This window comes from Cydia splendana, chromosome Z (genome assembly GCF_910591565.1).
Source record: "Cydia splendana chromosome Z, ilCydSple1.2, whole genome shotgun sequence".
Lineage (NCBI taxonomy): Eukaryota > Metazoa > Arthropoda > Insecta > Lepidoptera > Tortricidae > Cydia > Cydia splendana.
In genome coordinates this window covers 44,118,723-44,139,176 of record NC_085987.1, presented here as the reverse complement: position 1 = coordinate 44,139,176, position 20,454 = coordinate 44,118,723, and the positions used below count along the sequence as shown (strand labels likewise).

The following is a 20,454-nucleotide window of genomic DNA, read 5'->3' as shown; positions in this document are numbered from 1 at the left end:
ATATTTGGGTATTGGAGAGACCGAAGCGGCTTAGCTTCAGTGGCTCGGACACAGAGAGAATGGGAGAGGATCTTGCCGTGAAGAGAGCGTACTTGGGACAACGAAATGGGAGACACCCGATTGGACGTCCTAGGTACCGCAGAAACGACGTCGTTGCTCAAGACCTGCTCAACCTCGGCCATAGCGACTGGCGAGAGCTATCGCAAGACCGAGAAACATGGCGTGATCTGGTATCGGAGCCCAGGACTCTTTTTAGATCGTTGCGTCACCGTAGTAAGTATTGTTATGTCCAGAAAGGAAAATGGGGACTACCTACGTTTGTATGAAAAGGCGATATATGGGCGGTGGTCGTCCGAATTCGTCTTAAGGCGGAAATTAATCTAATGAACATTTTTGCTGACTGGACTGGGCTTATAAAAATAAATAATAATTTAAAAAAATACAATCTTGCCATCATTTTATCTTATCAAATGACATCATTTATTGAGAAATTTGCGAATTAATTTATCCAAATAACGGTTACAAATAAGAAGTCCCTATCACAGAGTTATGAACACTGGCAGGGTTGAATAGGTACATAATAATGTCGGTAATTAACGAAACATAAGACAAACTCTTTATTTCATTTACGCGAGCGGAGCCGCGGGCCCGCCTAGTGTATAAATATAAATATTATAGGGACAACTATATAAACTTGAAACTGAAGTGAGTGATACGGTTTACTTTTAAATATACTTTTATGCAATGGTTCTAATTTTGGTGCATCAATTTTGGTGGTTTTGGTGGTAATTTGAAAACCACCAAAATTGCTTAATGCCACCAAAATTGATACTTATGAGCCATACTAAGTAATTATGTATTTGCTGTCATATATTTATATTTTGTATTCACAGCATTAATGACTAAGGGCATTGATTACCAGTAAAAAATAAATACTTTACAATAAAACAAAATTTCACTTTTTGTAATTGCACTGACTTTAACCTACATTATTTGACCGTGTAATGTTTTCATCTACCCTCAACTGGCTTAAGGAGCCATTTGAGGGTAGATTTCGTTTACTTTTATTGAAATACCTAAAGATACAGACTATAATTAATAGGGATGGTGGCCAGTAAATCTAATTTTGGTGGCAACCAAATTATTAAAATCATAATATCTCGATAACTACTATGTATAATGAAAGGCCATTACTACACAATATCGATTGTGACTAGTTACGTATTATCGATACATAATTTAGACATAAACTTCAAAAATAAAAAATCCCACCAAAATAAAGGTAAATTTTGGACCTGTTGAAATTCACCCTCTAGCTCAATAACCCCTTGATCGAGCCTGCTCATAATTTAATGACTAAAATATAATGCCCTCAACTACACGTTTACCCAATTTCATTTAAATTAGAACAAATTTACTTAAGTTCTTGAGTACCAAACTATCCTCTGATAGGTCAGATTAAAAACATCGAAATGCCGGGACGTGCCCCTAGCCAGCCGCGTGTCCCAAGTCGAATGTAAGAACTTCGTTCGCTTCGCTCGTTCGTTCGATTGTTACATTATGCCCCATACCAATTTCGTAAAATAATCGAGACGAGTTAAAGTTAACATTTTGTTACAAACTCCAGATTCCTGCCTTTAATCACTTGTCTCTCCGAAACTTCGACACTTGGGTCATAATGGTTCCCTACGGTGGTTAGTTTGATACTTACCTAATATTTTGCCACAGTTATGATCTAAATATAATTTTGTGTGCGTGAGTGAGATGCGTACCGTAGATATACTAGTTACAGTGAAAATATCCTTGGACAAACTTCGTGCGTGCATATTGTTGTACAAAAAATATATATAAGTCTTGTATTGTCTATATAATTGTATAGCATGATATTTTATTAACATTAATTGGTGCTTATAAAATCTAAAGAACTAAAACTGATGGAAGAGCGATGCATTTGGACAAGACAGGTTACAATGAAAAGTGGTACTCTTAATTTTTTTTCAATATAAGTATTAAATAATAATAAAAATAATGACTTGGCCTCGATAAAGATTGTTTTTGTTTATCTATAAACATTTTTGTTTCATATGAAAAAGAGCAAATGAGCATACATTCAATTCAAAAACTCGATGACAGGTTAAGATGCCACTATTTTGAGAATCACTCTTATATGTTTGACTTTGCACGCTACTCTTGCGATATTTCTGAGAATACCGCAGTCAAATTGTTAAGGAATTGATTATCACCAAATTATTATCAGCATTATCAGAATTATTAAAAAAGTGTCGTAAAAAGTGGAATCAATCTTTTCTTCTTCCTTGTTTCCACATGACTGAGTGTCCCGACTACATGAGGTCATGCTTTTGTGCTCCAAGGCTCTCCATTGTCCACGGTATCCCGCCGTCTTATTGATTGGCGCCTGTGTAGATCCCTGGCAGGCCTTCTTTACAATATCCATGTCATGGATTTCTAGTAGAATACTCCATTTGTTTTGTCCAGGCGTGATCCGCGACATCAAACGGCGCTATCCGTACTACATCTCCGATTTCACGGACGCGCTGAACGGGCAGTGTGTGGCCGCTACCATATTCATGTACTTCGCTGCTGTGTCCTCCGCCATTACGTTTGGAGGCCTGCTAGCTACTAAGACGGATGGGAATATTGGGATCTCTGAGACATTGGTGAGATGTATACTGATGTTCATTTTTACTACAGTTTGGTATTTACCTATCTTTTAACTAAATCTGGAAAATGTAACAGTAATAACATGGACAATTATGGGGATATCTATCTGGAAATCAGACGTATAGATTTTTAGATATCGGTTTTGATGAAAATAGGAATATATATTATATTCTTGAGTTTTTAAATCACTTTGTTGGACATATTTTTGCTTAGATAACAGTAAATCGATTTTGAAAGCTTCCATTTAGGTATCTTAAATTATTGAGTTCACGGTATAAAATGGTTGAAACAAAGGCCTAAAATCAATAACAATCACCAGAATATAAATAATTGTGACTTTATATTGTTTCCATTTAGCTATTCACTAGCTTCGGTGGCATAGTCTTCGGGCTGCTAGCGGGGCAGCCGATGATGATCACAGGAGCAACAGGTCCCCTTCTACTCCTAGATGAATCGCTCTTCAGCTTCTGCAAGTCTTACGGGTTCGACTTCTTAGCTGCCAGGATGTACTGCGGACTGTGGATGATCGTGATAGCACTACTGGTCGCTTCTGTTGAGGGCAGCGTTGCTGTTAAGAAGATTACAAGGTTAGTGTGATAGCAGATACAAATTTTTTGAAAATATAACTTATTTGGCTTTGACTTTCTTGCTGACAGTAGATGCGTTTACTTTCTTGCGTTTCAACCTGAAGCAACCCGCAATTTCTGCTCTCGATTGTAAATCGATTCCCAATGAAGTTTTCCGACGATCAGGATATGCAGGATGGAAGGTACCGCCTAATATACATATCGAGTTTTATTCTACGCAGGTTTACAGAAGACATATTCGCGTTCCTCATCTCCTTGATCTTCATCTGCGAGCCCATCACAAGTCTGATCAACGTGTACCGAGCTCATCCTCTGGGCATTGAGTACGCCATGTACGGGCAAAACATCAGCACAGGGAATATGACTGTCGTCAACGGCACTGAAGGTACGTTCCTAATATTCACATCATCTGGTTTTTTGCCTCAAAATAACTCTGGTTTTTTGACGAGTTATATCGATAGACTTTTTGAACTTTGAAATTGCTCTCAATTTGTCTTTGCCCCGAAATTCATGTAGATAATGATTGTAAATTTAATGATAATGCCTTATGTAACGCTCTGTCTTCATGTATATTTGTGTTTCCATGTACATTTTATTCTCAGGTTGTGCAAGAAAGAGGATTTGTATTGTATTGTATGGTATTGTAACGGTTCTCGGTTGTTGCAGCGGACAACGCCATTGTGTGGGGTCCTCCTCTACTGCCGCCGCCGCCAGCGCCACAGCCAAACACAGCACTGTTCTGCACAATTCTTACGTTGGCGACCTTCATCATCGCCTACTACCTGCGTATCTTCCGTAACGGCAAATTCCTTGGACGCAGCGTGAGTACTCTGACTTTAAAGCGCTTGAGACCAAAGTGTTAGTACTACCCCAAAATATTGGCTACTTCCATCATAATACTACTACTTGAAAATATTCCCTGATGTTATTTCTACCTTGAAGTCATCGCAATGTAGACTTGAGCTGAAGATAATATAACATAACCATTAAATTTCTAAATTCCTATTATCGGTTGCTTTTGTTATATATACATACTAATATACAGAAGCGATTATAATCGGGACAACAACACAATCAGAAGAACATACTCGTAATTTCGAGTTAATGATCTTTTCGCAGAAATGCCCTCACATAACTTTTTTAGCTAGAGTTGTATGCGTCAAACCTTCTGATACCGTTGAAATGTTTACTGAATTTTATTGTTTGGTAATTTTCATGGTTCACTGCTGAGTGGCGTTGATCAGTTCGTCAATTGTGGTTGGTTCAACCAGCCCTTACTTTTCTCTTAACTTTTCTTTTACTCTGACAGGCCCGACGTGCGTTAGGCGACTTCGGAGTCCCAATCGCCATAGTTCTGATGGTGGGTCTGGCATCGGCTGTTCCCGTCTACACTGACACATTGCGTGTTCCCGAGGGTCTGCACCCCACGTCTCCCCGACCTTGGCTGGTGATGATGACTCCTGGCCTAGCGACAATTCCAGCCTGGGCCGCGTTCGCTATGGCGCTGCCTGCGCTCATGGTCTACATCATCGTTTTTATGGAGACGCATATCGCAGAGTAAGAAGCTGTCGCGATTGTTTATTTATTGTGTCGGTGTGTGTGTCATCAGGCAAGTGAAGTCATATCATTAATTCATATTGTGTGAACTTGTAAAGGTCCGATGTTATCTCCCGCGTTATGATTTCACTTGTAGTGGTGCTAACTGCATTAGACGTCTGCAAATATTGAATATTCGTATAAAATATAGTTTATTTATTTATTTTAAAACATCAACAATTCAAACTGTATAAGTATATGGCAGACGACGTGTGGTTTTAATTAACATCATGAGTACTCGTGATATTTTTTTCTTAATAATTTAGTTTTATTTTAAAATGACATGCAAAGCGATTTTTTTATCACAAGCTTCAGCAAGCGAAATATTTATTAAGTAAACATCTCTTCAAATACTTGCGTAGTTCGAATAAGCAGCGCATTCCCTTTTAAACCATCTATTTTCTCACGCAGCCTTATCTTCTTAGGAAAGATCTTCTTAGCTCCGAAACCCCGCATTTGCGGAAACACCCCGCAAGCGGACTCCGTCTATATCCCTCATTCCCGCAGGTTGATTATCGACAAACCCGAGCGTCGTCTGAAGAAAGGCAGCGGCTTCCACATGGACATCGTGATCATGTCGTTTGTAAACTGCCTTTGCGGCATGTTTGGCGCGCCGTGGCAGTGCGTCGCGACCGTGCGGTCTGTGTCGCATGTGTCGGCGCTCACTGTCATGTCGACCACCCACGCGCCTGGTGACAAGCCGTATATCGTTGAGGTTAAAGGTACGGTATCCAGTTTTCATTCCACGTATATTAAGTATATGTATAGCGTCAAAGGCGAAGATATGACTTGTTTGTGTTGAATGTGTTGAATTTGACGCATCGAAAAACAAACCTTTCCTAAGCGATTGTAGCGCGCTATAAAATATGTTCATCAAATCAAGAGACATTGACGCACAACTAACGAAACCACAGTTTTCAGAACAAAAACTCACATGCACATAGTTGTCCTACTAGCCAGTTCCACCTTGATTTCAGATTAAATACTCACCGATCTTTAGGTATTTTTCTCCGGTCTGCTCACCCTCGTATCCCTTTGAGCGCCACCCATATCGTGTGCTGCGCGTCATCATGACTCGCGAACCTTGTTGAGCTTTAGCCGCGCTCGTCTATTGACGTCTTTGTTGATCAAAGGGGTATTTTCTAACAATAATCTAATTTTCAGAGCAACGCCTGACTGGTCTACTGGTAGCCTTCATCGTGGGTCTGTCGGTTTTGGCCTCCCGTCTCCTCACCCTCGTGCCGATGGCTGTGTTGTTTGGGGTGTTCCTGTACATGGGTATCTCTTCGCTGGGAGGCATACAGTTCTGGGACCGTTGTATACTTATGCTGAAGCCGGTGAAGCATCACGCGCAAGTGCCCTACGTGAGAAGGGTCAGTACAATCTATTACATTATGTTAGAACCCCTGCTCGCGTCATTAAAGTTATGAAACTTGTGTATGAAATATCATTTGATATTTACCAATTGCTTTTCGAAGAAAGAAACTATCGTGAAACTTGCATGCATCTGCTTAAATCCAAAGATTCTAGAGTTAGAACTGTAGCCCCGAACCTCCCGTTCAGTGAGAGGAAACTTGTGCTCAGCAGTGCGTATATATGGACATTTTCATTTTAACTTGTACCTACTTTAAAGCGCAGCTTACGTTGTTTTAAATCACGTCTGTCACTTCCCTGTAATGAAATATATGAGGTTTAACATTGACTATCAGTTTTGTGCCAATTAGGTACTAACCGGCCGTTAATGGTACTAGGTAGGTACACAATTAGGCACCCATATGGGCTCAAGGTAACGACGATCTCTAATGCATGTTTCGTTTTAGGTACCAACGTGGAAGATGCATATGTTCACGCTGGTGCAGCTGACCGGCCTCATAGTCCTGTATACGGTCAAGTCCTCACGGTTCTCGCTGGCTCTGCCGTTCTTCCTGCTGATGATGGTGCCGTTGCGCATGTCGCTGGCCTACTTGTTCACACCGCTTCAGCTCCGCGCGGTAAGTTGACACAACTCCTCGCGGTTCTCGCTGGCTCTGCCGTTCTTCCTGCTGATGATGGTGCCGTTGCGCATGTCGCTGGCCTACTTGTTCACACCGCTTCAGCTCCGCGCGGTAAGTTGACACAACTCCTCGCGGTTCTCGCTGGCTCTGCCGTTCTTCCTGGTGATGATGGTGCCGTTGCGTATGTCGCTGGCCTACTTGTTCACACCGCTTCAGCTCCGCGCGGTAAGTTGACACAATTCTCGCTGGCGCTGCCGTTCTTCCTGGTGATGATGGTGCCGTTGCGCATGTCGCTGGCCTACTTGTTCACACCGCTTCAGCTCCGCGCGGTAAGTTGACACAACTCCTCGCGGTTCTCGCTTGCTCTGCCGTTCTTGCTGGTGATGATGGTGCCGTTGCGCATGTCGCTGGCCTACTTGTTCACACCGCTTCAACTCCGCGCGGTAAGTTGACACAATTCTCGCTGGCGCTGCCGTTCTTCCTGGTGATGATGGTGCCGTTGCGCATGTCGCTGGCCTACTTGTTCACACCGCTTCAGCTCCGCGCGGTAAGTTGACACAACTCCTCGCGGTTCTCGCTGGCTCTGCCGTTCTTCCTGGTGATGATGGTGCCGTTGCGCATGTCGCTGGCCTACTTGTTCACACCGCTTCAGCTCCGCGCGGTAAGTTGACACAACTCCTCGCGGTTCTCGCTGGCTCTGCCGTTCTTCCTGGTGATGATGGTGCCGTTGCGCATGTCGCTGGCCTACTTGTTCACACCGCTTCAGCTCCGTGCGGTAAGTTGACACAAGCCCTCGCAGTTCTCGCTGGCGCTGCCGTTCCTCCTGGTGATGATGGTGCCGTTGCGCATGTCGCTGGCCTACTTGTTCACACCGCTTCAGCTCCGCGCGGTAAGTTGACACACTCCTCGCGGTTCTCGCTGGCGCTGCCGTTCCTCCTGGTGATGATGGTGCCGTTGCGCATGTCGCTGCGCGGTAAGCTTACCGTCAATTAGGGCGTGAATACCGAAATTACGGAATTACGAAATATCGGACCAATTTTACGATTGCAATAAAAACTTTTTACAAAAAAAAGCAAACCGACTTCAAAAAGGATGAAATAAAATAGTATACTTTTTGAAGTCTATGCGTTACCAACTGATATGTTTGAAGTCGGTGCCAAGCCAAATTTTGAAGCATACCATGATTTTGGTGCGATTCGATAAAGATGTACCTACGTTGGATTGCCTTACACGACGACAATGAACGTACTTTCTGTAGGTACAGTCGACCTTAAAAATATGTTTACACTTTTCGCCTTATTACAAAGGAGTAAGGTGCAAAAGTGTAAACATATCTTTGACGTCGATTGTATCTAAGAACACACCTCAGAACACACGATCAAACCTTCTTGGCGCAGTCTGTACCATGTTTGTCGGCACATTAGTGGAAATCCAATGCATTTTTTTCCGTCGTATTTTTTAAAGAGCATTCCTTACTAATGCTCGAACAGTCTATAGCACGCAAGCGTGAGATTGGGACTGAGTAATTTCCCGTCCCTTATCCAGAGGACTACATTTCAAAATATACAACAAATCAAGAAATTTACCTTCTTGCCAAATTTCACCAAAAGCGGTTCAGTTGTTTAGCCATGAAAAGGCGACAAAGAGGCAGACAGAATTACTAACACATTTGTAATAGTTATTAGTACAGTTCTAATGGGATTTATAGCCATAAAGCTGATTATTTTTGACTGGTATTGTTACTACTTGGCTTCGCACCGACTTCAAACATATCAGTTGGTAACGCATAGACTTCAAAAAGGATAATATTTTATTTCATCCTTTTTGAAGTCGGTTTGCTTTTTTTCTAAAAAGTTTTTATTTTTCCATTTTTAGTTTTAACGCATTGTTAAGAGCGCGACGCATGAATGAAAAACAAGATCATGTTTAACACTAAATTCGTGTACCTATTACTTTAATAAATATCTAATCAGGAATGTTCTCGAGTCCGTCTGGGAAATTATAATTCCTGTCAACTAAATCCATCCGCCCGCCCCGCCACTGACCCAATCCCTCAGCCCCCCGATCACTCAACCTCACAGCACATCAACCCCTGATCCAGGAACCCCTCGATCCTGAACCAGCAACCCTTCAACCGCCATTCCGCGACCCCTTAATGCCTGACCCCTTAACTCCTAACCCTAACCCCCGATCAGTAGCCTTACCAGCTTACCACGAGTTTGACATTGATATATTCGCTAGCATGTGTGTAACTTACTTCCTATGCATCTCGCTCGTACTAACCTTAGTGTGAGCGAGATGCATAAAAAGTTACATTTAGATGCATAAGACGTTAGCGAATATGTCAATGTCAAACTCGTGGTAAGGCTACAGTTGCAGTACATCAAATTGGTCGTTTTCGGAAGCAAATGCTCGAGTTACTTTAGAAAACCCCGAAATCACTTAACACTTGCCTTTCAAAATTGAGGAGTTCCCTCAATTCCTCATGGATTTCATCATCAGACCAGAACCAAAAATAATACGGAAACACCTTGGAGGTAACTTCTTCCAAACAAAAAAAGAATTACTCAAATCGGATCACAGGTGCCGGAGTAATCGCTGAACATACTTACATTTAAAGAAATCATCATCATTATCATCAAAATAATCATCATCATCAGGTCTACTTCATCAAATTGGTGGTTTTCGGGAGAAAATGCTCGAGTTGCTTAAGAAAACGCCCAAAACACCATGCATGTGCCTTTAAAAATTGAGGAGTTCCCTCAATTCCTCATGGATCCCATCATCAGAACAGAACCAAATTAAAATGGGACCAACTCGGAGGTAGCTCCTTTCAAACAAAAAAGAATTACTCAAATCGGACTACGGATGTCGGAGTAATCGGTGAACGTACATAGAAAAAAAAATAGCCACAACCGAATACAGCACCTCCTCCTTCTATGAAATTGAAGTCGGTTAATAAGTACCGGAATTAAAGAGTGCCAATATGGAAAATCGGAATTACAGAACTTCATATTTCGAACAAAAATTTTCGATTAAAACTGACGACTATTTTATTAAACGCAAATTCCAACAAACAAATAGTACATTGTGCAACATGGGGCGTAAGTTGAATATTGCAAACGAGAGTAAGTTAAATCGCGACGGCTTGCCGGAGCGATTTATAGACTCGAGTTTGCAATAATATTACGCCCCGAGTTACACACAATGTTTTTCATCACACTTTCACTTGCGATACAAAAATTAAGTATAAAGACAAAAACTGTTATTATGACACTAGAAACTTCATAACTCCCTAGGGAGAACGCTTGTTCTATAACTCCCGCTAAACCTGCGTGTAATTCCACATTTACTGAGCGAGTGTGATGAAAACAATATAATTTAATTTACCCTGAGAAAAAAGACTTTCACCACACCAGCTCGGAAAGGCTTACTTTGACTTCAAAAACTGATAGCAAAGATGCATTTTATTCACTTGTGAGGCAAAGTAATCAAATGCAAATTTTGAGTTGTTTTCTTAAGTTTGCTGATAGAATTGACTTTTAAATGATGATTTTGGATGATAAATATTTAATAAAATTCATTTGGATTTGATTGTGTTTGATAGGTATTTTACATTCAATATTTGCTTCAAGTTGGTGTAGTGAAAAATTTTGTGTTTCACTCGGCGGCAAATTTTGTTTAAACCTCGTGCTTTGAAACCCTCGCCACGCTCAAGATTCCATTTTTCGAACCACTCGCTATGCTCGTGGTTTACTTTTGGAATCTTTCGCTTGCTCAGGTATCAATATTAGCACGAGCGGTTAAACAACAACTTTGCCCCCTTGTAAAACAATAGTACATTGTGCAACATGGGGCGTAAGTTGAATAGGTATTGCAAACGAGAGTAAGTTAAATCGCGACGGCTTGCCGGAGCGATTTATAGACTCGAGTTTGCAATATTATTACGCCCCGAGTTACACCCAATGTTTTTCATCACACTTGCGATACAAAAATTAAGTATAAAGACAAAAAACTGTTAATTATGGCACTAGAAACTTCATAACTCCCTAGGGAGAACGCTTTTTCTATAACTCCCGCTAAACCTGCGTGCAATTCCACATTTACTGAGCGAGTGTGATGAAAATAACTATTAAATGGTCGTTATTGGATGACCCACCTTCGCTCGCTTGCAGATGGTTTTAAGCCAACAATCTTAAAAATCTTCATCATATTCTTGGTATTTCCAGAAATTAGTTTCTTCAATACTTTCATTCTTTAAATAAATTACTTGTTGTTTCAGCTGGACGGAGTGCAGAAAGAGACAGACGACGACGAACCGGATTTCTACCAAGAGGCACCGTTGCCGTAAACGCGAGCGTCCCGCTGCTAAACGCTCTTGTGATTCCACATATCCGTCAACAATTTTTAGTGGACTGAACATTCCCCGAGTTGTTTTCTCTACCATGTTATACTATAACAGCCAAGGTACACGGCTAAAGCTTAATTTCTGTAAATATTAGTAATTAACAGGAGTAATGGTCGTAATAGTGAGCGCAACTGAAATAAGCGGCCTCTCCCCCATACCATAAAGTACGGGAGCGCTTATGTGAGGTGACCTCGATATCTTACGTGCCTCGATTAGTAGATGAGGTGGTCTTTGCATTGGGATGACAAATCGTCTACTAAGAGGGTATCGGCTACGTTTTCCCTTGTACATTCCATTGCTTCGAGCAACACCGGGTTCCGACACGTCGGAAAGGTGGAGCCCAAGCGATATCTTACCGTACAAATCCTTCTAAGTACCATTTGTTGCACGGGGAAACGTGCACACAGTCGCACTTCTCACTCACTACATACAAAATTCAATCTGTAATGACGACACAAATACATACAATGACACACGTCAAAGCCAAATCTTGCACACCTCGATCTCTTTTTGGATACGGATGAGTCACAACACGCACCGCGCTAGTTGTGTGCAGACCCCGTGGGGCCTTGTGCTTTGGTGCGAATGCCGACTCCCTTCCCGGTGTTGCTCGAAGTCCATAATGGAATTCAAAAATATTCACTTGTTTTTCTTGCACATCAACTTTAAAGGTGGATCGTGAACCAATGTTCGTCTTAGCGGCAGATGCAATCATGAGTGCACATAATGCCGATTAATTTATTTTAAATCATTGTTATTTCAGAAGTAAGTGGAGTTTATTAGTTCAGCTTAAAACTTAAGTTCGTTAAAACGACCTCTAATGTACTTATTCTGTACTTATAATTAATAGTAGAGAAACTAAGGAAAATATATTTTAGTATTGTTGTTTTATTTTAGGATTTCATCTAGAAAGTATTATTGTTATACTTACGTGTAACCCATGTAATGTAATGGCTTATTCGAAAACTGTGCAGTTGATGTGTCGAAATTACGTCAAAATTCAAGTTGAATGGGCGCGCATGCTTTAAGACCTTAGTGTGCGAATGAGACGCACTGATACTTACATGTTTATTTTGAAATTATATTTTTAGAATACGCTTCTGGGTCATGGATTTTATGAGAGAGTCAAAATGTATATAAAAATGTTTCATTAGGTACTGTATTTGTAAGTAAAATTCAATGTTTGATGTTTAAACATGTATGTACAGCATACAGTCGTGGCCATAAACATGTTGGTATATTTTAATTATAGAGGAAAATATATTATTATCCTTATGACCGTGACTGTATGGACTCTTCTTTACTAAGGTACTAAATTTACCCGTTTTTCGGGTTCACTGTGAGGGTGATAAAAAGAGCTTTTAAATACACTTTTGTATCTAGTAGGTAAATAACAAAAAAAAAACAGTTTATCTTGGGTAAAATAATAACCCTGTTTTTGTCCCGACATAATAGAAATATGTATATTGTGATACCTACTATTTCTTACGTAATTAAATGAGTACAATATCGATAAACAATAAACATTTTAAAAATACCACTTAACTTAATTTATGACGTTTGTTGGTACAGCGTGTCCTTAGAAGTGTGGATCTAATCGAAAACTAAACAAAATCGAGGAAGTATGACCATTAGGCCACCTTATAAAATCTTCCTGAGATTTCCGAGAACTTTTCCAACTCTTTTGAATCTTTCCGTAACTTGCATATCCTGCCCCTAAAACCAACGCCAAGACTTAAAGAACAGCTGATGGGCTTCAAGATTAAGCAAATGAAATGATGATGAAAATCTCATTTACAGTACATATGGTCCTATTTTCCCGCACTAGTGCGTAAGTTTTTCGTGCGAAAGTCAAAAGTTAAAGGGCCACATGTACTGTAAAACGTTGTACGATACAGGTGCGAATAGGTAATTCGCAACTCGTGTCGATTTAAAACACTCCCTTCGGTCGTGTTTTAATTTATCGCCCCACTTTTCGAATTTCCTCTTTTACGCACTTGTATCGTAAATAACTATTTTGTTTAAATATCGGCACTTTTATAAGAATCCTGATTACAAAAGTTATATAAAAGTGCGGATATCTCAAAAACTATGAGATTTTCATTAAGGGAAAATTAATAAATTTGTAGTAGTAGTAAAACACTTTATTGTACAAAAATCAAAACAATGTATATTCATCAATTATCGGACTAAGTACTTGTACTACTATATCAAAGAAGAAATAGACCAAAAGTTGGGTTTGAGAATATGTGTATGAAGACGATTTTTGCGTTAATATAACATGAAGGCTCCCTGTATACAGCGGACTTTAACCTAGACAAACTTACGTTTTATTTTTCCTGGCTTACCCTGTATGTGGTTGATGAGTGTTAGTATCTTTGAGACTTAATCTCTACACTTTATAAAACAAAGCCAACGCCGCGTCTGTCTGTTTGTGTGTATGTATGTTCGCGATAAACTCAGAAACTACCGAACAGATTTTCATGCCGTTTTCACTTAGAGAATATAACCAAACGGAGTGGTCATTAACAGGCGTTCTCCTCTGTCGAAAATAGGCGGCCAATGGTCAACCACATGTTAACCACATGTATGGACTGACGTTTATCTGACATGGCTATTTTTACGTTACGTATACATTTGATGTGCAAAAAACGGCAGACTATTTTGTACCGAAAACTATAGACATGGCGTCTCCGTAAGGTTTAGGTGTTTTTGTTAACCCGTGCAAAGACGGGGCGTGTCGCTAGTTTGTTATATTCTTCAAAACATGTCGTCGCGCGGGTTTCTAGCTTTTAACTCTCCTTTTGCAAACCGGGTCCCTCGGCTATCAGTTTTTTTCAAATAGCCTGTCTTGTGTCCCACTGCTGGGCTAAGGCTTCCCCTTTTTTCCACTCATCGCGGCTTGGTGCATGCTCCCGCCATTCTCTTTTTTGGTCTGCCTCTGCCCCGGCTACTACTACCATTAATTTATTAAATTACACCGCTATGGTATGCATGGCAACGATATACTTACGTACAAATGAAAATAATGAAAAGTAAGACATGATTTCGTGATTTTTCTTATCAAGCCAACTATAATTTTAAAATTTCGCTTGGATTCTACCCTTGCAAATAAAGTCTAGTTTCCGTGTGAATTTTCCCATTGCATTTGCCTTTGATATTTAAACCATGTTAAAATTCAATATATAAACTACAATTTTATATTGATTTAGCCCCCTCTTAAGCTACGTGTTGCTCAAGTATACCTACCTATACCTAATAGGGATGATGACACATGTTGAATTTTACAACAAAATCTAGTAAAATAGATAGCAAATGAGCAATTTATCGCAATATTCTGGATATTAAAAACCGGCCAAGTACGAGTCGGACTCGCGCACGAAGGGTTCCGTACCATTACCAAAAAACGACAAAAAAATCACGTTTATTGTATGGGAGCCCCACTTAAATACATAATATATTCTGTTTTTAGTATTTGTTGTTATAGCGGCAACAGAAATACATCATCTGTGAAATTTTCAACTGTCTAGCTATCACGGTTCCTGAGATACAGCCTGGTGACAGACAGACGGACGGACGGACAGACGGACAGCGGAGTCTTAGTAATAGGGTCCCGTTTTTACCCTTTGGGTACGGAACCCTAAAACATACCTATATGGAAATAATACAAAAGTAAAGCACCTTAAAGTTTCAAAATTTAAGTAAGTTTTTTTTCAACTTCCAAAAACGACATAAATAAGGATACCATTCGATTCCTCACATTTTATCCAATAAAAGATTGTATGGAAACTATATATATAAACGCAATATTTCACCGACAAAATCGCAATTTTCTTGTTTTGTTCATACTTCAAGATGGACTCCCTGTGACCTTGACGTCACGGTCACATATCGTTTAGTTCGGGGCGTTTCGCGAGTGAAGTAAGACTGTCGTACTTTGACTATCATTTCTGAATTTTGTATTACTTTAATGCAATGGGTCCCATATAGACATTTGATCCTAAAAACAAACCTGATTGATTGATACCATAAATGAAAATTAGTCATCTAGCCTATTATTTATATATTTTAATACCTATTTTCGATTTGATCCACTATTTTAGGGATTGCTTGTAGAATATCCAATGAGCGTCAAACAAAGGAAATAATATTTTTCTAAAATGTACCCTCTGAAAATTTCTACTGTATATACTGGATGTATTATTACTATTATTAGACTATATTTTCTTAGCAGAGCGCAATGCAGGTAGGCTGAATGAGTGTGATACTAGGTATGTAAGTAAATGTGTTTCAAAGGAATAGCTCTTGCTTCCTCAAAAATGAGGGAATACTCACTGAGGTAAGAAAGATTTTTTTTTTGAACACAAAAATGAGTTAAACTCGTTTTATATTTGTATATGAGGTTTATGAGTGAGCACTTATGTATGTTATTAATTAATTAATTATATAAATTTTAGTGGATGTTGCCATAAAGATAAACTTATAGCTATATATATATATATATATATATATGTACAGGGTGGAACATTTCTAGAGACTGTGCTGAAAGGATAGTGTTATCTAAGTGATCTACAATTGAGTTATTATAATAGTAAAGCTGGATTTAAAAGTAAAATAAAATCATTAAAATGAAATATTATATAACAGTGACAACCCTACAAAGTTATTTACATTTTAAATTGACACATGTCATGTCATTCAATAGGATCTACCTGCTAGGGTTGAAACATACAGATTCTTGCACTAATGTTTAACAAACTGTATCTCAGAAACGGCTAGAAATATTGACGTGATTAATAAGTGAAAAATAAAGTACGTAGCCTGAACAATTTCCAGTTTGCATAATAGTCCTTCGTTCTGTTCCACCCGGTATATACCTACACTGTTGTACGTTAGAGTATTTTAAAAACTTTAATATGATTTGGGATTATTCCAAAGATGTTTCCTTGCAATAGATAAATTTAAGCCAAATTGTAGTAACCCCTCTAAAAATTGAAATTCCTTTTTTTGAACTGCGCGTTCATCTAAGACACCTACGCTTACATCTATAAATCAACCAAGGCACAGAAACACAACAAAAGTCTGTACTTTGTCCGTGTATGTGTGTGTGTTGTGTCTATAAGATTGCTTTATATAACGGCGAAGGTACTCTAGTACGTCTACCATCAGTTTTAACATTGACATATACGCTCACGTTTACGTAACTTACTTTCTATGCATCTCGCTCGTACTCGCATATTAGTGCAAGCGAGATGTACAGAAAGTAAATTACGTAGACGTGAGCGTTATGTCAATGTCAAAACTGATGGTAGAGGCTTAGGTCGGGGTACACAGTTTGAAATAAGGTACGTCTTATATAATTGTATGATATAAATATACTAGAAGCAAATTTAGCAAGATCCAATTGTTTTTCTAAAGCTGTATATCCTACTAAGGTGCGTAAAATGAAGAGTATTCTATATATTCTATGGATATTGCTAACTTCGCTTTTATAGTTGGTCTAGCAAATCTTGTCAGTAGAAAAAAGCGGCAAATTTGAAAAATGTAGGCGCGAAGGGATATCGTCTCATAGAGAAACTTGAATTTCGCGCATTTTACTACTGACAAGATTCGCTTGACCATATATGACTCAATTCCTTATATCTATGAAATTTGTTGCATGCTTACATTTTTAATTAAATTCAGAATTGTTGGAATAATACCAAAGTATCGTTTTAAGAGTTTATAAGAACAATACAAAGACATATTAGTGAGTACATGTAGTGATATCCGGTGGGCGCTCTGAATGAGACTTCCGGTGTTATTAATTAGTATATTAACGATTTATTTTTCTATGTATTTCATTATTTTTACCATTTGTAGCCAAAGGAATTTGCAGAACTTGTACTTTTACTTTATTAATGTGATACATGTTACCTGAGGTTGTCATAATTATTTAAGCCTATATAATGCTTGCATCCTGTATGAAACCTTAAGCCCTGTGCATGGAACAGAGGGCCTACCGCGTACCACGTTCGACGTGTTGCCTCCCTGTCACACTTACGTACGAATTTACAAGTGCGACAGAGAGGCCGCATAGGCCCTCAGAGTTCCGTTTGGTTTGTTTCGGTCGATTGAAACATTGTTTTTCTAGTACCTTTGGTTAAAGGACATCGCAGCAAACATAGGGAAAAAGTGTTTTTTTCAGTCAAATCTCACGAAATTTCAGTATGATGTAGATTTAAGTATTCTGATTATTTTTTTACAGGAGACTTAAATCTACATTATACTAAAATATCGTGACATTTGACTGAAACAGACTGACAAGAAAATATTATAATCATTGTTGAAATTAAATTGTACAAAACTACCCACATAAAAAATAATGAGACTTCATTTTGTAATCATTATTTTGATATCTAGGTATCTATACTTATAACGATCCATTAAAACTTTTTTTAATAACGTACCCAACATATTTTTCTTTTTCTTTTTAAAATTGTATAGCAGACTGGGAGTAGTATACAAATACAATACAATACAATACAATACAAATGCGTTTTTTTACACTCCATAAAGAGAAAATAAAATAGGACACAAAACAACAATTTCAATAGAATTCAGGAAGTATTCAATTATTTGTTGTGTTTATTAACAAGCTTTTATTAGATAGACCTGTATGTAACTATGTAATGGAACCTTGCAAGTTAAATTTGATCCACTTCCCGGATTCCGATTGAGCTGAAATTTTGCATGCATGTATAAATCGGTTGACAATGCAATATTATGGTACCATCGAGCTGATCTGATGATGGAGACAGGAGGTGGCCTTAACAAGCTTTTATTAGGTCGACCTGTATGTCGTCGACTGAGAATACGTTTCTTCTTCTTCTTCTTCGTTTTTAGGGGCTATATAAGGCTCCAAAGCCTATGTATCACTGCGACCATTCCTGATCTATTGTGATCGCCACCTACTACAACTCTCGATCCAAACCTGCAACTTCCAACAGCTGCAGGATCCTTTTGGTCTCGAGAGACTTTACCTCTTCCGGGCGCAAAAAGTGTCCGCTCAGGATTAGGTCACGAGTACGCATTAGGCAAGGGCACTGTGAGGATGTGCAAGGGCGTCTCCTCTGCCTCCATACAGAGTCTGCACCGCCCTGTGTCACGTTTCCCCATAGTGTGCATGTGCTTATTTAGGCCGCAATGCCCAGTAAGCACCCTTACCAAGTTACGCAGTTGGTTCCTAGACAGCGCTAAGGCGTTCGAGGACGCCTTTTTGCTGAAGGCCTTGATAAGCGCTTTGGAATGGTTCAAACCTGTTGTTTCTCTCCAGAGTTGAATGGTTTTGTAGTGACAGCAGGTCTTTAGGGTGAGCCGCGTTAGGCTTTTGGGAATACCACAAAAAGGCTCAGGACTGTAGTTCTTCCCTTTAGCCCCTGCTCGCGCGAGTTCGTCGGCCTTCTCGTTTCCTACGATATCCGCATGCCCCGGGACCCAGCGTAGAACAACCTTGTTCGTGGCTCCAAGGTTGTTCAATAGTTGCCTGCAGTTCTCAACCAGCCTCGATGTGGTTACATCAGAGGTTAGGGCTAAGAGTGCCGCCTGGCTATCCGAATGGATATAGATAGTGTGGTTGCCGTAGTTGCTTTGCAGATTGATTGACGCGCATTCTAGAATGGCGTATACCTCTGCCTGGAATATAGAGCAAAAACGTCCTGGGTTTAAGCTGATGCTTTTCCTAGGCGCTTCACCATATACTCCGCAGCCTACTTCAGATCCGGATTTGGAGCCATTAGTGTACCACCTCAGGCTTCCCTCTTTCCACTTGATTTGACTGTTTGACCAGTCCTCCCTTTTGGGGAGTTCCACTGAGTAAAGTTTGAGTGGACAAAATTTGGGTGACATAGTGTCGGATGGCATCCCAAGAACAGGAATATCGTACACTGATTCCTTAAACAGTCTCAGAGTTTGCGATAACCAATTGCCTCTCCTCGCGCCCGCTATTCTAAGCATACTAGATCTCGCCTCCAACTCTAGATACAGGTGAAGGGGCGGAAGATTTAGTATGGCCTCTAGGGCTGCTGTCGGGGAGGATGACATGGCCACAGTGACGAAGACACAGGCAGTTCTTTGCAGGCTGCCAAGCTTCGTCACTGTTACCTTCTGCGTCGTTTTCCTGTACCATGCTACAGAGGCGTAAGACACTATCGGCCTCACTATAGATGTGTACAGCCATAAGGCAATTTTGGGTTTGAAATACGTTTGTGCCATATCCATTTTTGAGAAAATCGTTTTTTAATTATTCCTAAAATACCAAAAAATATGCTATAATTGACACTAATCGGTTTTTGAAAAAAACTTTTTTAAAAATGTTGTGCCATATCCGCAATTTACTTACTATAGGATAATTACACTCTGTCAACAGAAAATTATCACAAAAGTTTGACATATCCACAACTTTTGTGTCATGTCATACATTATGCGTTTAACATTTACTCATCAAAACGGATATGACAAAAATAAAAATGCTTTTATTTCATGATTACCACTGTATTTACAATATTTGTTTGGTACTATAAATAGTATATCATTAAGGCATATATGTTTACTATTTAATAAATAGTAAACATATATGCCTTAATGATATATACGTTCAATATTTCCTAAATGTAAAACTTTCCGAAAAAATTTTTTTTTTGCTTCTTTTCGCTCTCCTGCAAATGGGTAAGTGGCGTATGGCACAAACGTATTCTCACCCGACGATGTAACTATGTAATGGAATCTTGCAAGTTAAATGTGATCCACTTCCCGGTTTCCGATTGAGCTGAAATTTTGCATGCATGTATAAATCGGTTGACAATGCAATATTATGGTACCATCGAGCTGATCTGATGATGGAGACAGGAGGTGGCCTTAACAAGCTTTTATTATGTCGACCTGTATGTAACTATGTAATGGAATCTTGCAAGTTAAATTTGATCCACTTCCCGGTTTTCGATTGAGCTGAAATTTTGCATGCATGTATAAATCTGATGACAATGCAATATGCAGGTTTGCACGCAGTAAGATTGAGGTGAAGCGAACGCTATTTAAGTCATACTGCCAAACGTTCTATACGTGCAGCCTGTGGATCAAATATACGAAGCGGACTTACGGCGCCGTGCGCGTCCAATTCAACAATGGGTACAGAATGCTGTTGGGGCTG

The 20,454-nt window shown here is 39.5% G+C and overlaps 1 protein-coding gene across 1 annotated transcript in view; it reads left to right on the top strand.

The window, feature by feature from the left end:
- Positions 1-17,642, top strand: part of LOC134804148 (anion exchange protein 3) — a 136,333-nt gene extending 118,691 nt beyond the window's left edge. The window contains exons 12-20 of the mRNA XM_063777093.1: positions 2,497-2,678; positions 3,040-3,269; positions 3,491-3,654; positions 3,936-4,090; positions 4,579-4,826; positions 5,373-5,587; positions 6,030-6,238; positions 6,686-6,856; positions 11,142-17,642. Of these exons, the coding sequence (XP_063633163.1) occupies positions 2,497-2,678; positions 3,040-3,269; positions 3,491-3,654; positions 3,936-4,090; positions 4,579-4,826; positions 5,373-5,587; positions 6,030-6,238; positions 6,686-6,856; positions 11,142-11,210 (1,643 nt within the window). The 3' untranslated portion in view covers positions 11,211-17,642. The remainder of the gene's footprint in view (positions 1-2,496; positions 2,679-3,039; positions 3,270-3,490; positions 3,655-3,935; positions 4,091-4,578; positions 4,827-5,372; positions 5,588-6,029; positions 6,239-6,685; positions 6,857-11,141) is intronic.
- The last annotated feature ends 2,812 nt before the right edge of the window (positions 17,643-20,454 follow it).